The sequence below is a fragment of the Garra rufa genome, chromosome 15 (assembly GCF_049309525.1).
Source record: "Garra rufa chromosome 15, GarRuf1.0, whole genome shotgun sequence".
Taxonomy (NCBI): Eukaryota; Metazoa; Chordata; class Actinopteri; order Cypriniformes; family Cyprinidae; genus Garra; species Garra rufa.
In genome coordinates, this window is record NC_133375.1 from 19,795,381 (window position 1) to 19,812,260 (window position 16,880).

At 35.8% G+C, this 16,880-nt stretch overlaps 1 protein-coding gene across 2 annotated transcripts in view; it reads left to right on the plus strand.

The window, feature by feature from the left end:
• Positions 1-15,852, plus strand: part of ralgds (ral guanine nucleotide dissociation stimulator) — a 34,461-nt gene extending 18,609 nt beyond the window's left edge. For both annotated transcript variants that reach the window (XM_073818736.1, XM_073818735.1), the window contains exons 2-17: positions 3,223-3,527; positions 3,619-3,693; positions 3,795-3,988; positions 4,084-4,208; positions 4,491-4,706; positions 6,015-6,118; positions 6,404-6,488; positions 8,874-8,951; positions 9,147-9,233; positions 9,317-9,349; positions 10,982-11,103; positions 11,209-11,479; positions 11,787-11,861; positions 11,958-12,224; positions 12,726-12,840; positions 14,062-15,852. In XM_073818736.1, coding sequence (XP_073674837.1) covers positions 3,223-3,527; positions 3,619-3,693; positions 3,795-3,988; positions 4,084-4,208; positions 4,491-4,706; positions 6,015-6,118; positions 6,404-6,488; positions 8,874-8,951; positions 9,147-9,233; positions 9,317-9,349; positions 10,982-11,103; positions 11,209-11,479; positions 11,787-11,861; positions 11,958-12,224; positions 12,726-12,840; positions 14,062-14,237 — 2,328 coding nt within the window. In that variant the 3' untranslated portion in view covers positions 14,238-15,852. The remainder of the gene's footprint in view (positions 1-3,222; positions 3,528-3,618; positions 3,694-3,794; positions 3,989-4,083; positions 4,209-4,490; positions 4,707-6,014; positions 6,119-6,403; positions 6,489-8,873; positions 8,952-9,146; positions 9,234-9,316; positions 9,350-10,981; positions 11,104-11,208; positions 11,480-11,786; positions 11,862-11,957; positions 12,225-12,725; positions 12,841-14,061) is intronic.
• Positions 15,853-16,880: the final 1,028 nt, after the last annotated feature.

Here is a 16,880-nt window from a genome sequence, read left to right on the forward strand (position 1 = left end):
CATATCTCGAAATTCTGACTTTATAACTTGCAATTGTGAGTTTATATCATGCAATTCTGAGAAAAAAAAAAGTCAGAAAAGGCTGTTTATATCTTGCAATTCTAAATTTATTACTTGCAATTTTGACTTTTTTTCTCACAATTGTGAGATATAAACTTGCAATTGCACTTGCATTACGAAATTTAAAATATAAGTTACCTTTTTTTTTTTTTATGTATTCAGTGGTGTAAACGGGCTTCCATATATTTTAAGCAAATGTATTCATGTAAAATGCAAGCCTGTCATTAGTCGTAAACAATATTCTTTCACCATATAAACATTTGTTGCGCTTTCTCTGACAGTCTGTAGTTGTGAGGTGGATTTTCCCTGAGAAATTACAGCTAAATGTGGGTTCTGTTTCTGCTTTGAAATCAGATGTCAAAGACAGACCTTTTACAGTGCTCTGTTGTGTCAGGCCTGTTTTTTCAAGCCTGTGTGGCTAATCCTACTGTTGCCCACTAGTTTTAACCTGAATCACAGGGGCTTTCCAAAGTGTGCATGAATTCACTTTTAGTTTTGTTTTATGGTTTTGGTGAAGTGGTCAACTTCCCCCTTTTCTTTATTTTTTATTTACATTACACCAAGTTCCTCTTTATAATATAATATAATATACAGTAATATAACATAGTATGCCCATCCAGACTGTCTACTTGCACCACAGTCTTGGATAGATTGATAATATAAGCCCCCACTTCCCCTTTTCTTTATTTCTTCATTTATTTAAATTTACTTCATCTTTTAATATAATAAAATATATAAAGTGCAAAAACACCATTGTTGTTTGTAATCATCAGGTGGAAATTGTCTCGCATGTAGAAGACATCTTACATCTTGTGTGTTTTACAAGTTTGTGCAACATTTCTGAAAGCGAAAGAAGCGCTGTTCCTTTTTTTGCCCATCGATGCACTTCCAAAATATCACAGCAACAATATTCGACAGAAACTGCTATGTGGTGTGCATGTTTATGTGTTTGTTACCATAGCTACTCCTGGACAGAGCCGCGGGGTTGGGTTATCTGTTCAAGCAGTCATCTCCTGTAGACAAGGCTGTGCTAATGACCATGCAGTGACTCACACCCACACATACAAAGGATACACCCTCACACGATTGGCTCGCTGCCTAAGGCGAAGCTCACGGTCACCTCCCACAGTTCCTTGGGAGTTCCCTCTTACTTTCCATAATGACGTCAGGTACTTTACTTGAGTTAGTAGCCTTTTGCAAATCACTGACTGCATGAGATCCCTACTGAATTAAAGCATACAGTTATATTGTTAGTTCTTAAAATCATTTATGTCCGTCTTTGTTGGTCGCAGAGAGAATTCAGACTTTTGTTTGCAGGCTAAATCAATCACAGGTGGCACATATGTTTGTAATTACACTGGTAACCAAAAACTATTGCATCATGCTTCATCCATGTCAAAAGGTATCAGCATGAAGTCGCACTGGCCAACGAATGCTGCTAAGTGCACATTTAAGATGTGGAGTTAAAGGGCTGGGTTAGCCATGTGACAGTGGCTGATAAAGAGCCACACTCATGGTCTTGTGGGCTTGGTGTTAAGGCTGTGTGTGGATTAAGGAAATGAGCAGTAATCCCCAACTCACCCTTAAAGCCCCTTCTGTGCTAGAACTGTATGACCTTGCAAGATCACCAGATAAATGCAGTGAGAAGAACAGCACTTGAATAATACTGCCATTAGGTAATTTTAGGATGCTCTGTGTGAAACTGAATAGTAGAATGTACCTCTGTATTGACGCTATTACATGGCACTCTAGAATACTTGATTGTGATTGGTTGGTTGCATTTGCCAGTGAAATATTTTACATAATGACCACTAAATTATATACTTCTAGTGCAGGTTTCTCTGATCATGCAATCAGATAATTTGACCTCAAATCAGTATTTCATTATTTTATTTATTTAAAATTGATTTAATATTGCATTATTTTAATAAGGATTATAATATACATTATGGCCCGGTTTCACAGACAGGGCTTAGACTAAGCCAGGATTAGGCCTTAGATCAATTAGGACATTTAAGTAATTTTTATAAATGTGCTTAGAAAAGAACGTTACTGGTGTGGATCTTGAGACAAAACAAAGGCACTGATATATTTTAAGATCAGTCAGTGCAAGTTTCTTTCAGTTGAAACAGCTCAGACTTACATTTTAGTCTAGGACTAGGCTTAAGCCTTGTCTGTGAAACCAGGGGTTTATTAGTAAGTTAGGTCATGATACAAGACCTCATAACTATTATTATTATTATTATTTTTAATGAACGAATGAAATGGCTTTTAATAAGTAAGGATGCATTAAATTGATCGAATTTGACAGGAAAAACATTTATAACATTGCAAAAGATTTAAATGTTATGTAATTGGTCTTTTAAACTTTCTATTAAAGAATCCTGCTAGTGCTGTCAAACGATTAATCGTGATTAATCGCATCCAGAATGCAAGTTTTTGTTAACTTAATATATGTGTATACTGTGTATAATTTTTAGTATATAGAAATACACACACATACAGTATATATTTTGAAAATATATCATGTATATATTTGTTCATTTAATTGATATTATATATAAATAATTTTAATATATTTGAAATATAAATAAAAAATTTAAATATATTTTTCTTAAATATATACATGTATGTGTGTGTAATTATAGATACATAAATACACACAGTACAGACACATTTTATGTAAGCAATTTTTTTTTGGATGCGATTAATCATGATAAGTCATGATTAATCACAAATAATCATTTGACAGCACTAGAAAAAAACATTTAAGCAGCACAGCTGGCTTCAACATTGATAATCAAGCAAATTAGCATGTTTTTTTGCATTAAAATTATAATAATTTCTGAAGGATCATGAGACACTTAAGACTATTATAATAATGATTGCTGAAAATCCAGCTTTACTAATCCCAGAATAAATAACATTTTAAATTATATAAAGATATACATCTTTATTTTAAATCATAATAATATTACAAAATTCAACTTTTTTGTGTTTGATTAAATAATTGCATCCTTGGTGAGTGAAATATTTAAAAACATTTTAAAAATTCTTAACGACCCCAAACTTTTGAAAGCTTGTTTGTGTGTTGTAATCAAAGAAAATGTCTAATGAATGTAACACCATAAATTGTCCAACCTTTTTTTTTTTCATCTGTAGAGCTCTGTTCAGGAGATCGGAGAGGAGGTGGAAGACGGAGCCATCTATACCATCACACTCCGAAAGGTGCAGCTCCACCAGACGGCTAGCAAGGGGCAGCGATGGCTGGGCGTGGAGACAGACTCTGCCCTCAGTTTGTACGAGACATGCAAGGGTCGGACCATTAAAGCTGGCACGCTGGAGAAACTGGTGGAGTACATGGTTTTGGCTTTCAAAGGGAAGGACTATACATACGTCACTATTTTCCTCTGCACCTACCGAGCTTTCGCCACCACCAAACAAGTACTGGACCTGCTGCTAAACAGGTAAAAAAGGCTATTAACCCCACATACTTATAATTTAAAAATATAAATTCATACACTAGTGTTACTTAAAATGCATTCTTATTTATCTTAGGTATGCCAAATTGCATGATCAGCCAGTCTCAGGCAAGCCAAAACTCTCCTCAGAGGACCACACAGAACTTAAAAAGTAAGTATTTACATTCAACTGAACACACAATGATTTAAAAATAATGATTTGGTTTTTTTGCACAGAATATTGATGCATTGTTATTTTTATGTGCATGGCAGTACTGTCTCATCTATCCTGGGTGCATGGCTGGATCAGTACTCTGAGGATTTCTGGAGCCCTCCTGACCATGAATGCCTGCAGAGCCTCATATCCTACTTGCAACTTAACTTCTCTGGATCGGACCTGGAGAGACGAGCCCGCAACCTGCTGGAACACTTCCAGCATCGGCAACAGACCGAGGTTGAGCTAGAAGGTACTGATGATGGAGTTGAATCTCATTCTAAAGGCTGAACTACTAAAAAGCAATCTTCCAAACTGACTGTATGACAACTTGACTTATCTTTGCAGGTGATCTGTGCACCTGCCCCTTTGCCACACCAGAGGAGAGCAGCTTGGATGATGAATTCTCTCCCTCACACTTCATGTCTTTCAGTCCTGCCCTAGTTGCTGAGCAGTTAACAGTCATGGATGCGGTAAGAGATCAAGAAATTGTCCTTCACCACAACCTTTGTACAGGGTGCTCAACCCCATGCTTTATGGAGCCTGTTTATGCACAAAGTGTATGCTATTCAGCATGTTTTGGTACATTTGAAACTGTTAAAGATTAAGGTCAGCTGAGAGAATGAAATCTGAGAGAATGATTTACTTCAGTCATTACATACCATAAATGTAAATAAAGTTGACTTCCAAAACTTTCTCAAGGCTCAAGTCAGATTTTAACAGGTAAATGCAACTGAACTCATTGTTTTTCATAGGAGCTGTTTAAGAGGGTTGTTCCCTACCATTGTTTGGGCGGCATATGGTCCCAGCGAGATAAGAAGGGCAAAGAGCACCTGGCACCCACCATCCGAGCCACTGTTGCTCAGTTCAACAGTGTGACCAACTGTGTGATTGCCACCTGCTTGGATAACAGGTCTCTCAGACCCTTTCAAAGAGCGAAACGCATCGAACACTGGATAGAAGTGGCCAGGGTGAGGCACCATTTTAACTGTCGTTTTGTCATGGGATGTAGTGGGATGTGTCAGGGGCACAAAAATATAACAGACTCATTGGAAAAACCTCTGCCTACATTTTTGCAAAACTCCTAAAACATACATTTTACTACAGTTTCACACAAATTATGATTACCGATTTTTATTATTGTTAAGTGGAGACTTATTTACTTATGCTTCCACAGTACTATGTCATGATCTTTAACATCTTTTACTAGAGGTCGACCGATTATCGGTGTCAGTAATTTTTAAAACCAATTTGCGATAAAATAATTTTAAAGTATTTAAAGAAAGTTTTCGTCAGAGTGCCTGTTATTCTACACTAGATTTACACCAGACATATATATTGGTTCAAAATATCAGTGGAACGATTATCAGCACCAATATTATTTTTATGGTTATCGGTATTGGTCATTTTCAAAACTGATTTGCCAATAAAATAATTTAAAATCATTTAAAAAAAGTTTTTGTCAGAGCCCTTGTTATTCTACACCAGATTTACACCAGACATATATATTGATTCAAAATATCAGTGGAGCAATTTTTAAGCATTTTTATGGTTATCGGTATCTGTCATTTTCAAAATTGGTTTGCTGATAAAATGATTTAAAAGCATATAAAGAAAGGTTTTGTCAGAACCCTTGTTATTCTACACCAGACATCTATATCTGTTCAAAATATCTGTCGACCAATTATCGGTGCCGATATCAAGCATTTTATCGTTATCGGTTATTTTCTAAATTGATTTGCCAATAAGAAAATAAAGCCCAATCAGAGCCCTTGTTATTCTACACCAGATTCACACCAGACATATATATCGGTTCAAATATCAGTTATCGAGCTACTTGATCTGTAATAATCGCCATCTGTAATAAAAAACATATCGGTCAACCGATATCTTTTAGCATAGTGCTTAATGTGTAAACTAGAGTATGCATTGCATGGCTGTGTGACTCAAAAAAGGATGCCAAAATCATACTGAAAAAGCAGCTCAAATGGCAGATCACAATTTTAATTGCTAAACCTTGGAATGTCCTAGTGACTACACAGCAACCACATAAAAACACCTTGCTACCACATATAAATGCTCTGAAAACACATAGAACACCACCCGCGGCAACTTGGCATTATGTCGGCAAGTTTTGCGTGGGAGTGGACCAGTTGTTTTGCTAATATATAGGAACACAAGACTTGTAAGACTGCTGTATATACGGGGCATAATTTTATTCTCAATCAGTCCATAAGTGTTGTAGTCCATAAACCTTTGTTTGTTTGTTTTGACACCAGAAATGCCGTATCCTGAAGAGCTTCTCCTCTCTGAAAGCCATCCTGTCCGCCTTGCAGAGTAATGCCATCCACAGACTGAGGAGGACCTGGGATGATGTGTCCCGGTACGAGTTTGAATGGATTTTTGTCAGTAATGATTAGCCAGAGTCAAGGATAATACTAAAGAATAGCATTAGCCATTGATTTATAGTAGCAGTCTTTGTGCTATCGCTTAAATGTTCAGTCATACAAACCTCTGGTTAAAGCTCAACCTTTCTCATGAAAGACTTGTTTTATAGGAGAGCAATTGGTAATAGAAGAGAAGTAGTTTTAATGCTGGTTAATAACAGTGTTTGGATTTTAAGTAGATGTAACATATTATGACTCAACCAATTTTCTTCTGCCTACAGGGAAAGTTATCGCACTTTCCAGGAGCTGTCAGAAATTTTTTCAGATGACAATAATTATTCCCTCAGCAGAGAGCTTCTCATTAAGGTGAGTAAAATGGTTGTTGAAGGGGTGTTTTGCACACAGTTATTCAGTGACATCTTGATCTCTGAACTAGGAAATGCTTTTGTTTCAAAAATCTAGTCACATGTTCAAACACTCAGCGTTTTTCAAATTTTCAAAAGTGCACTATAAGCCACTAACGTTCGCTGTATCTGTTGGTTGAAGACAGGATGTGGTTATATAAGACTGTCATCCACAGGAAAGCTTAGTTACTTACCAGTCTTTTCAATGCATGTAAAACCATGTTTCTATAGCAGCCACAGAAAAGCCATATTCAATTGCATAGTATGTGCAGCCTGCTGCCTCAACGTTTGGCTCTCTATGGCCTGCTGAGTTTTGTTGAGTACAGCTTCAAATGCCTTTGTTGCACTTTTCACTAGTTGGCATGCTTCTGCATTTGATAGACGTCTTGAAAAGAATCCATTAGTGTTAAAAGCATTATGCAACTTCGAACAGAGTGAATTTTGCACAGTAGTTTTCAGTCCACAGCTCTGCGGTTAGTCATACGTGTTGTGTAAGATTAAACTTGTTTTCAGAGAATGTATGTTTTCTATGTTTTTTTTTATACTTCTATATATATATTAGATTTTATTTTTATTTTTTTTACATTTTTATGTAACCAAATAAATAATAGTTAAACACAGCAAATAATACATTTATACTGCAAATATGCCTTAAACTGAGTTGTGACAGTAAATACATTTCTATTAAAGAATCCAGAAAAAAATATCATGGTTTCAGCTAAAATATTAGGCAGCACAGCTTTTTTCAACAATGATAATAAGAAATGTTGATTTTGTAAGAAAAAATGATTTTGTAAGGATCATGACTGCTGAAATGTTTTGCCATCACATGAATAAATCACAATTCAAAATATATAACATATAATAAAATAGTTACTATACACTACCAGTCAAAAATTTTTGAACAGTAAGATTTTTAAAGTCTCAAATATTGTATTTGAATATGTGTTAAAATGTAATTTATTCCTGTGATTTCAAAGCTTAAATTCTTCTAATATTCTGATTTGCAGCTCAAAAACATTTATTATTAATATTATGTTGAAAACAGCTGAGTAGAATTGTTTCAGGTTTCTTTGATGAATAGAAAGTTCAGAAGAACAACATTTATTTGAAATAGAAATCTTTTGTAACATTATAAATGTCTTCATTATCACTTTTAAGCATCCTTGCTAAATAAAAGTATTAATTTCTATAAACAAATTATACTGAGCTTTTGAATGATATAGTGTATAAAGTTACAAAAGCTTTTTATTTCAGATAAATGCTGATCTTTCTATTAATCGAAGAATCCTAAAAAATGTACTCAGCTGTTTGAAATATTGATAATATTAATCATAAAGATGTTTCTTGAACCGCAAATCAGCACAGATCAGAATGATTTCTAAAGGGTCGTGTGACACTAAAGACTGGAGTAATGCTGAAAATGTAACTTTGATCACAAGAATACATTTTATGTGATAAAGGATACTTCTTTAAAAAACATTAAAAATCTTACTGTTCAAACACTTTTGACTGGTGAAAATTTTAATCAAATTTAAAGTATTTTGTTTTTACTGTATTGTTTATTAGATAAGTGCACTAATGCAGCCTTGGTGAGCATAGAGACTTCTCCCAAAGATATTTAAAAATCGCTCAAACTTTTTGAACAGTAATGTACATTCTCTGAAAGTCAGTCTTACACAGCGTACACAACAATCTTGTTTTATATTTTGACTGAACCACAAGGCAAAAAACACTGAAGTGTTGAAATGTTTTGTTATTGAAATTGACTCTGATTCACCTTGTTGTGGCAACCTGACGTTCCATGACACAAATGTGACTCAAAAAGTGTGAGGAATAAAAATAGATTCAGTTGTGTTGATGTTATCTAGAAATCTTCACCACAGAAGTGACTTTCAGAACTTGAAAATAGTTGTCCCGCGATGAAAGGAAACCGAGTCTGACGAAAGATTTCCTTTACGTACATTCAACATCAGTGAGCAAACTACAACAGAACACCGGAAGGTATCCTTGGTATGTGTGCTGGGGGAAAGAAATGTGAATTTGCTGCTGTTCATAAAGAGGGAATTCCTTGAATGATGTCATAGGCCTTTATATATGGTCAGATAAACGCCCCTCCTTAATACCTAAGGGCTTCCCCAGGGTGTTGGCTTGCACTATCAATCAACGCCATACAGTCAAACACCATGTTCATTCTACGTCATGGTATATCATGACAGTACAGTCTTAAGATTCCACTTTGACAGCCTTATCTGCCTTCAGGTTACACTGCTGCTAATTCTGCGTCAGTGTAAATGCTTTCCCTTTTGAAACCCAAAATGACGATTTGAAACTGATGTCTCCACAGGAGGGCACATCCAAATCTGCCATCGTCGAAATTAACCACAAAGGAGCCCAGAGAAGACACCAGCAGCAAAGAGACATGGTATGTACAGGAATAAACCTCACGTAATGTCAGTTGAACTTGCTATTTATTGAGCAACAGTGCCCTCTTATGGTCAAAACAGGTTAGATATGGCCATTCGTAGAGCTCACAAGAAACTGTCCTGAATGGAAATTCTAAATTGTCTGTTTATTTATTTATGTATTTTGTGTCTTTTTTCTTCTTCCTGCTTTTTAGGGTGTTGTACAAGGAACTATTCCATACCTTGGCACTTTTCTCACTGATCTAGTCATGTTGGATACTGCTATGAAAGACCATCTTGAGGTGAGAGTTTAGTGGAGCTCTGTCATATTTTTAGTAATTAGGAAATATTCTTTTGGTTCTCACAAAAAATATATTTTTTTCAGGTTGGGCTGATCAACTTTGAGAAGAGAAGGAAGGTGAGTCACAGAGGAAGTCACAAGTCATTTTTAGTTAAGAGCACAAGTCAAAAGTTTACATACACCTTGCAGATTCTGCAAAATATTATTTTACCTAAATATGAGGGATCATACAAAATACATGTTATTTTTTTATTTCAGTACTGACCTGAATAAGATATTTCACATAATAGACGTTTACATATAGTCCACATGAGAAAATGATAGTTGAATTTATAAAAATGACTCAGTACAAAACTGTACATACACTTGATTTGTTATACTTTGGTTTTGCCAGGATGATCCACAGCTGTGGTTTTTTGTTTAGTGATAGTTGTTCTTGAGTCCTAAACAGTTAAATGGCCGCTGTTCTTCGAGGACAACTGAGGGACTCATATGCAACTATTACAGAAGGTTCAAACACTCACTGATGCTCCAGAAGGAAACAATGCATTAAGAGCCAGGGGTGAAAACTTTTGAACAGAATGAAGATGTGTTCATTTTCCTTATTTTGCCTAAATGTCATATTTTTTTAATTTAGTAATGCCCTTCAGAAGCTACAGAATATACTTACATATGTGACCCTGGACCACAAAACCAGTCATAAGGTTAAATTTTACAAAACTGAGATAATAAATAAATAAGCTTTCTATTGATGTATGGTTTGTTAGGATCGGACAATATTTGACTGAGATACATCTATTTGAAATCAGAAATCTGAGGATGCAAAAAAATCAAAAAGACTGAGAAAATCACCTTTAAAGTTGTCCAAATTAGGTTCTTAACAATGCATATTACTAATCAAAAATTACATTTTGATATGTTTACAGTAGGAATTTTACAAAAAATCTTAATGGAACATGAACTTAATTTCTCAATGATTTTTGGCATAAAAGAAAAATAAAAAATTTTGACCCATGCAATGTATTTTTGGCTATTGCTACAAACAAACCCCAGCGACTTAAGACTGGTTTTGTGGTCCAGGGTCACATATGTCCCAGAAGGCAAAATAAGTTAAATTTACCCTGATCGTCAAATTCAAAAAGTTTTAACCCCCCAGCTCTTAATCTATCGTGTTTCCTTCTGAAGCATCAGTGAGCAATCCCTCTTATTTTGGTAAATTAATTAATGTTTTGTTGATTTTGCAAGGTGTATGTAAACTTTTGACTTCAACTGTAAAATATCCAGGCTGTTATAACCCATTGTTGTGGGGGCTGATATAGTTATCATTCTTGGTCTTACAGGGATAGTTCACCCAAATTTAAAATTCTGTCATTAATTACTCACCTAAATGTTGTTACAAACTCGTAAGACCTTCATTCATCTTCGGAACACAAATTCAGATATTTTTGATGAAATCTGAGAGCTTTCTGACTCTGCATAGACAGCAACACAACTGACACATTCAAGGCCTGGAAAGGTAGTTACGACATCGATAAAAGTGGTTCAGCCTTAATGTTATGAACCTTCGATGCGCAAAGAAACGAAAATAACGACTTTATTCAAATAGCATTATATTCAAATAACGACTTTTTCAGTTTTAAGAGGAAACCTTTTTTTATTATTTTTATTTTTTTTAATAATACTTGTATACATAAGTAAATAAAATAAATTAAAATCAACAAAGTACATTGTTTTTGTTTATTTGTTTAGGAATTTGAAGTGATCGCTCAGATCAAGTTGTTGCAGCTGACCTGCAATTATTACAACTTCACCAAAAACCAACGCTTCATTGAATGGTTCAAGAGGGTGGAGAGACTCACAGAGACTGACAGGTGAGAAAGGCAAAGTGAAAACAAATGATTTGAGAGAGATTTGCTAGAGATAGAAATTTAAGCTATTTTATGTATTTAAAATCTGTGGTGACTTTTCTGTTTCAGCTACTCTATGTCCTGTGACATCGAGCCACCATCTGAGTCAGTGTGCAAAAAGAACGGGGGTATCATCAAACGCATGAGCGAGGAGTCAGGGTACAGCAGCGCAGGGACGTCACACTCCAAGTCCTTTGAGCAGCCCCGCTTAAGCCAGTTCAAAGACAGCTTCAAAGATGGAGCAGATTCCCTCAGCCTTACCTCAGCGGGATCCAGCGGCTCAGAGGCAGACGAGACGTGTCTCAGCCTGCTGAACTCCCCAGAATCAGGAAGTCAAAGAGTAAGGCTGTATTGTATGCTTATCAAGCATTAAGAATTGAAATTCTGCCAGTAATGCAATATATACCAGTACTAAAAATTTAGATAAATCTCAGGAATAAATTACATTTTAAAATATGTTTAAATATTTTAAATAAGAAAAATATTTCAGAATTTAATTTTTGATGTACTTTGGGTCAAATAAATGCAGGCTTGGTGAGCAGAAGAGACTTCTTTAAAAAAAAACATTAAACACTATTTTGACTGGTAGTGTATGTATAAATATATAAGAAAAAAAAATGTAATATATAAATTAAATCTTTCTCCAGACGTCCACGCCAACTGTGAAACATTCAACATCAACCTCAGATACAGGAGAGCTTGCATCTGATTCCTCTTCCAAGGTATTTGCATTTTCTTGAGCATGTTTTGATCATTTAAAATAAATTATAATACTTGCTTTTATGAGCTTTAAATGTATTCATTCCTATGTTTGCCAGCTTTGGGAGTCGTCTACTCCTTCATCTTTTGAGGCGTCTGTGTCAGGCTTGGGTTTGGAGTCTGGCTGCAGCAGCTCCACCTCCTCTTCTTCGTCCTCAGTCTCCACCTCCACAGGGCAGACCTTCCATTTTCACAAACGGTCAGTGTCTGGTGTCTCTGACTACTCGTCTCTATCCCTGCCGCTGTACAACCAGCAGGTGAATGACTGCTGCATAATCAGAGTCAGTCTTGACACGGACAACGGCAACATGTATAAGAGCATCCTGGTGAGTGAGAGACATTATGTGAGATATATGTTAGCCTGGAACACAAAACTAGTCATAAGAGTCAATGTATTTATGAATTGATGAATAAATAAGCTTTCCATTGATGTATGGTTTGTTAGAATAGGACAATATTTGGTCGAGATACAACTGTTTGAAAATCTGGAATCTGAGGGTGCAAAAAAATACAAATATTGAGATAATTGCCTTTAAAGTTGTCCAAATTAAGTTCTTAGCAATGCATATTACTAATCAAAAATTAAGTTTTAATATGTTTATGGTAGGATATGTACAAAATATCTTCATGGGACATGATCTTAACTTAATATCTTAATGGTTTTTGGCATAAAAGAAAAATTGATAATTTTAACCCATACAATGCATTACTGCTTATTGCTACAAATAAACCCGCGCTACTTATGGTTTTGTGGTATATGGTAGCATATAATGAAGAAAAGTTGCTGAGGTAGTAGTAAATTTAATCTTGATGATCATGTTTTTCAGGTAACTAGCCAGGACAAAACCCCGGGTGTCATTAGGAAAGCCATGGCCAAGCACAACCTAGACCACGACAAGCCAGAAGACTATGAGCTGTTACAGAGGGTCTCCAAGCATAAAGGTAAAAACCTGAAACTGGAAGTTGGGGCTGGAAATATCAAAGGGCTTGTTCTTTTTAGGGATGTATTGATACATTATCAGTTTAATTTGTCAGTGTCTGATGCTTTTTTATATATATTTAAAGGGATAGTTCACCCAAGATTTTGTCATTAATTAATCACTGCAATGTCATTCCAAACCTGCAAGACTTCGGGACACAAATTAAGATATTTTTGATGAATTGCGAGACCTCTCTGACCCTGCATAGACAGCAACACAACTACCACATTTAAGGCAGAATGCTAGTAAGGACATCAATAAAATTCTGCCTATGCAGGGTCAAAAAGCTCTCAGATTTCATAAAAATTTTCAAAAAAATCCTGATCAGAGTTTGATGGTATTTTCAATTCCAAATTAAAGGTTTAGTTCCTTTCTTAATTATAGTTTTTTGATTATTTACTCACCCCTATGTCATCCAAGATGTTCATGTCTTTCTTTCTTCAGTCGCAAAGAAATTCCTGGAAAACATTCCAGGATTTTTCTCCATATAGTGGACTTCAAATGGTGGCCAATGGATTGAAAGTTTCAATCCATTTGATTGAAATTGCAGTTTCAATGCAGCTTCCAAGGGCTGTACACGATACCAGCAGAGGAATAAGGGTCTTATCTACCGAAACGATTGGTCATTTTCTCAAAATGATAAAAATTTATATACTTTTTAACCACACGTGCTCATCTTGCACTAGTCTACGACTTCACGCATTACGTAATCACTATGGAAAGGTCACGCATGATTAGTACTTCAAAAAGGTAGGGTAGAGTGGAAAACTTCATCTCATTTTCTCCTCCAACTTCAAAATTGCCAAATATTGTTGTTTTACTTTTTTTGTGAAGGGCATTTAACTTTCCTTGCACAAGTGACCTTTCCAACGAGACTAAGTCAAGCATTCGTGGTTGAAAAGTATATATATTTTTATTTTTTTAGCTAATCAACGATCGTTTCCTCGGCTGTGATTGTGTAGAGCCCTTTGAAGCTGCAATGAAACTCCAAATTGGTCTTTCAACTCGCTTATTCCCCATTAAAGTCCACTATGTGGAGAAAAATCCTGGAATGCTTTTTTCTCAAAAACTTTCAAGAAAGACTTGATAGGGATGACTAAATTATCAGGAAATTTAATTTCTGGAGTGAACTAATCCTTTAAGCTTGTTGACATCTCTAACCTTAATTCTTTGTCCTCCACAGAGCTAAAAATCCCAGATAACGGAAACGTTTTCTACGCCATGAACTCATCTGCCAACTACGACTTCTTGCTGCGAAAACGTGGCACCCCCAAAACCTGCCGCTCGAAGAGCTCCCCGAGTCTAACTCTACCACGCATGAAGCAGAAAGGCCTCAAAATACCCAAGGGTTTCTTCTGAAAACAAACCTGAAGCTGTTGGAGATCACCAAGAGTCACTTTATTAACCCGTACAGTATTATCTGGATCTTTTATCCAATGGATGTACTGCATTATTGAGCTGCTTGCTTCTTGCAGGAAGCTGTCCCTGTGTTTCCTGTCCCTTCGGACTATGCGACAGGCACAGGAGGACCACTGTGGTTCTTACAAGGTTTGCCTTAAGACTGCACATAAGAGGCACACTGTGTGTGAGCAGCATTTAACAAATGCAGTCGTTCATGCATGAGCACACTAAACAAAGACATTTCAAGCACTTTAGAAAGGTCCTGAACACAGGAGAGCAGTTTGAAGAGCTGATGTGGTCCTTGGTCCTTTTCACATTCAACGTGGATTTTCTAATGATTCATTTTCAAACAGACTCTCCCTTCGGACTCAATAGCAAAATTTGCTAACACAGTCTAATGGTATAGCTACAGTATTACATGTACAGTACAAACTATGTAAAGTGTATAGTCTTTTGTTTGCTTTTTGTTCGTTTACATGGCTGTTTTGACTGTTGCTGCTGCCAGTTTAGCTTGCCTGTTTTCCTGTAACTGATTACAAACTGAAACTAACCTTTCAGGCAATAATCGGATCATTCAAGACTAAAAGATTCTCTTTTGACTGCTAAGCGACTTGGTTAAAGTCACATTTGAGCATGAGGAGATGACACGTCTGAGCTGCAGGATTTACACTGTTATTTGTGGTTATTAAATAACCATAAATACATTATTTGTGCTTATTAGTGCATATAAAATGCAAATGTTGTTATATAAGTCTTAGAAAATATCAATGCCAAAGCCGTTCTCTTTTATTTGCAACTGGCCTCTCTCTGTGTTTCACATTATAGAACGCTGTAACTACAGAAAGGCTTTTTTGTACCAAACACTGTGAGTGGCTTCACCCTGCTAAGCCTTTTTTGCATTGTGAATTATATCCATCAGTGCTTTCTTACCATGTGCTCTAATATGATGAGCAGAAAGTTTGAGGGAATTTTGTTGCTATCAGGAGAGATGTTTGTGTGTGTGTGAGTGTGTTTTCGTTTGAGAGAAATGATAGAGAGGAATTTATATTGTAATACAATGAAAGAAACACACCAAGTGTTGGTGGTTTTCTGCTACTATGCCAACTATATAGCTGAACTGGAACAAAATATAAATCGTGCTTAATTTAAAATTTATGAAACGATCAAAATGCATGGAGAAAATATATGCCAATAGTGATTTCACTGTTACTATGTCTCCTTGACAAACATGCTGTCTGGAAGCCATAAACGTGAAGTGAAATATTCCTGCCTGCGGCTTGTCACTCAACTCAACAAATGTACCATATCCAGACTTCATTTTGTATGTTTTTCTCTCCTTTTTACCCTTTTGTATGTCTGAATCTAACTCTGAATGTTAATGTCAAAGTTTGAATGTTGAATTCCAGTTGGTGCCATTGCCCCATTTTTATTTATTTATAAGTTTACAATTGTTTTATTTATAATTGTATTGTTGTGAAGATGATTAATAATGCACCTTTGTATGTACAAACAAGCACTACATTTTTAAAAAACTTACAAATAAATGTGGGGGCGCTGAGACCCCAGTACTTGACGCTTCTGTGTTTTTTGATTCCATCTACATAAACCATGTCTCATTTACAGACATATTCAAATATAAGGGATTAAAAACTAGTTGATGGCATTATTATAATTATTACAAGTCACTGTATTTTGCTTTTCCGAAACATTTATTTAGTCACAAATTTGCTTATTTAACGAGTATACTACAAATACAATCATTACATGGAAAACAATGTTGATTTTTCATATGAAATTGACATGTATGGCTTAATATAATGTACAGATGTCTCTTACTAAAATACATTGAAAACCTGTAAAAGATTTACGCTTTTAAAAAATCCACATAGTTTTAAACATATTTTGGTCTGGGGTGCACCATTATGACGTAAAATGGTTGCATTTTTACCACAAAACAATTCAGAATACACAACTCAGAAAAAAAAACTTATAGAACCAAATGTTGTACCATAAATTTTTCCCCACAAGGAGTCTAAATGCTCTGAATATCGACTGAAATCCATGCTTAGAAACTCCTTCAGTAGCTGTTGCGTCATGACAAGCCTCAGCATGTTTACATCCTGTCAGGATGGCATCTAGCATTTCTTGTTTCTGCCATTTGTAAGCTCTTTCAGTAGCTGTTGTCTACTAAAAGCCTCAAATGCATCAGGGCCAAAGTGGAAAGAACAAAGACGCGGGTCTTTTAGAAGTTTTACTCGTCCACAGGCATCGTCTCATTCTTTGCTCCTCTTCTTATCACTAGGAAAAGCAGTGAAGACTTACATCAATTCTCTTGTTGCCCTTTGACTGAAAATTACAACTAAAAGCCACAAAATGTTGCATTGTATAATTTTTTTTCTGTGTTGTGTTGCAGTAAAAATAGCAACAGATAAAACCAGTAGCTCCCTAGTCTCGCATAGCCAGACCTTCAGACTGATGGCTGAAGGTCTAGAATTCATAGCAGCTTTCATTGGCCAAGGCCCACCCATAAGGACGTTTGACCGACATGTCAAACAACCAATCACAGTTCGTTTCGTTCAGAGTCACGTTTCGGTGCGTGGA